At 63.9% G+C, this 1,261-nt stretch overlaps 1 protein-coding gene across 1 annotated transcript in view; it reads left to right on the top strand.

Annotated features, from left to right (window-relative positions):
- Nucleotides 1-178, top strand: part of LOC121351826 (plasma membrane calcium-transporting ATPase 3-like) — a gene marked incomplete at its 3' end in the record, with an annotated part of 3,117 nt that extends 2,939 nt beyond the window's left edge. Inside the window, exon 5 of the mRNA XM_041464202.1 lies at nt 126-178. Coding sequence (XP_041320136.1) covers nt 126-178 — 53 coding nt within the window. The remainder of the gene's footprint in view (nt 1-125) is intronic.
- Between the last annotated feature and the right edge of the window lie 1,083 nt (nt 179-1,261).

The following is a 1,261-nucleotide window of genomic DNA, read 5'->3' as shown; positions in this document are numbered from 1 at the left end:
GTCATCGTGGCCTTCACCGGGGCCTGCATCACACAGGTGAGCTCACCTGGCCAGGTGGGATGTGGGGTGGGGTCATTGTGGCCTTCACTGGTACCTGAATCACCCAGGTGAGCTCACCTGGCCAGGTGGGACGTGGGGTGGGGTCATCGTGGCCTTCACCGGGGCCTGCATCACACAGGTGAGCTCACCTGGCCAGGTGGGATGTGGGGTGGGGTCATTGTGGCCTTCACTGGTACCTGAATCACCCAGGTGAGCTCACCTGGCCGGGTGGGACGTGGGGTGGGGTCATCGTGGCCTTCACCGGGGCCTGCATCACACAGGTGAGCTCACCTGGGCGGGTGGGACGTGGGGACAAGGGGGATTTCCCTGGGTAGGATGGTGGCTGTCATTGTGGCTGTCACTGGTACCTGCCTCACACAGGTGAGGGGTCACCTGGGCAGGTGGGGTCACCTGGGCCTGAGTCACACAGTCCCCCTGGGCCCAGCTGTCCCATCTCTCTGTCCCCACGTGTCCCATTCCTCTGAGTCACCTGAGCTCACCTGAGCCCACCTGAGCCCACCTGTGCACACCTGAGCTCACCTGAGCTCATCTAAGCTCACCTGAACTCACCTGAGCCCACCCGACCCCACCTGAGCCCACCTGTGCCCACCTGATCTCACCTGTACCCACCTGATCTCACCTGAGCTCATCTAAGCCCACCTGTGCCCACCTGAGCTCACCTGTACCCACCTGTGCCCACCTGAGCCCACCTGAGCCCACCTGAGCCCACCTGATCTCACCTGAGCTCATCTAAGCCCACCTGAGCCCCCCTGTGCCCACCTGAGCCCACCTGTGCCCACCTGAGCCCACCCGAGCCCACCTGAGCCCACCTGAGCTCACCTGAGCTCACCTAAGCCCACCTGTGCCCACCTGTGCCCACCTGAGCCCACCCGAGCCCACCTGATCTCACCTGAGCTCACCTGAGCCCACCTGAGCTCACCTGAGCTCACCTGTGCCCACCTGTGCCCACCTGATCTCACCTGTACCCACCTGATCTCACCTGAGCTCATCTAAGCCCACCTGAGCCCCCCTGTGCCCACCTGAGCCCACCTGTGCCCACCTGAGCCCACCCGAGCCCACCTGATCTCACCTGAGCTCACCTGTGCCCACCTGAGCCCACCTGTGCCCACCTGAGCCCACCTGAGCTCACCTGTGCCCATCTGTACCCATCTGTACCCACCTGATCCCACCTAACCCCACCTGTCCCCACCTGTACCCACCT

This window comes from Pyrgilauda ruficollis, unplaced genomic scaffold (genome assembly GCF_017590135.1).
Source record: "Pyrgilauda ruficollis isolate IOZ18807 unplaced genomic scaffold, ASM1759013v1 scaffold1732, whole genome shotgun sequence".
Classification (NCBI taxonomy): domain Eukaryota; kingdom Metazoa; phylum Chordata; class Aves; order Passeriformes; family Passeridae; genus Pyrgilauda; species Pyrgilauda ruficollis.
The sequence above is the reverse complement of the archived record's forward strand: the minus strand, read 5'-3'. Positions and strand labels throughout refer to the sequence as shown.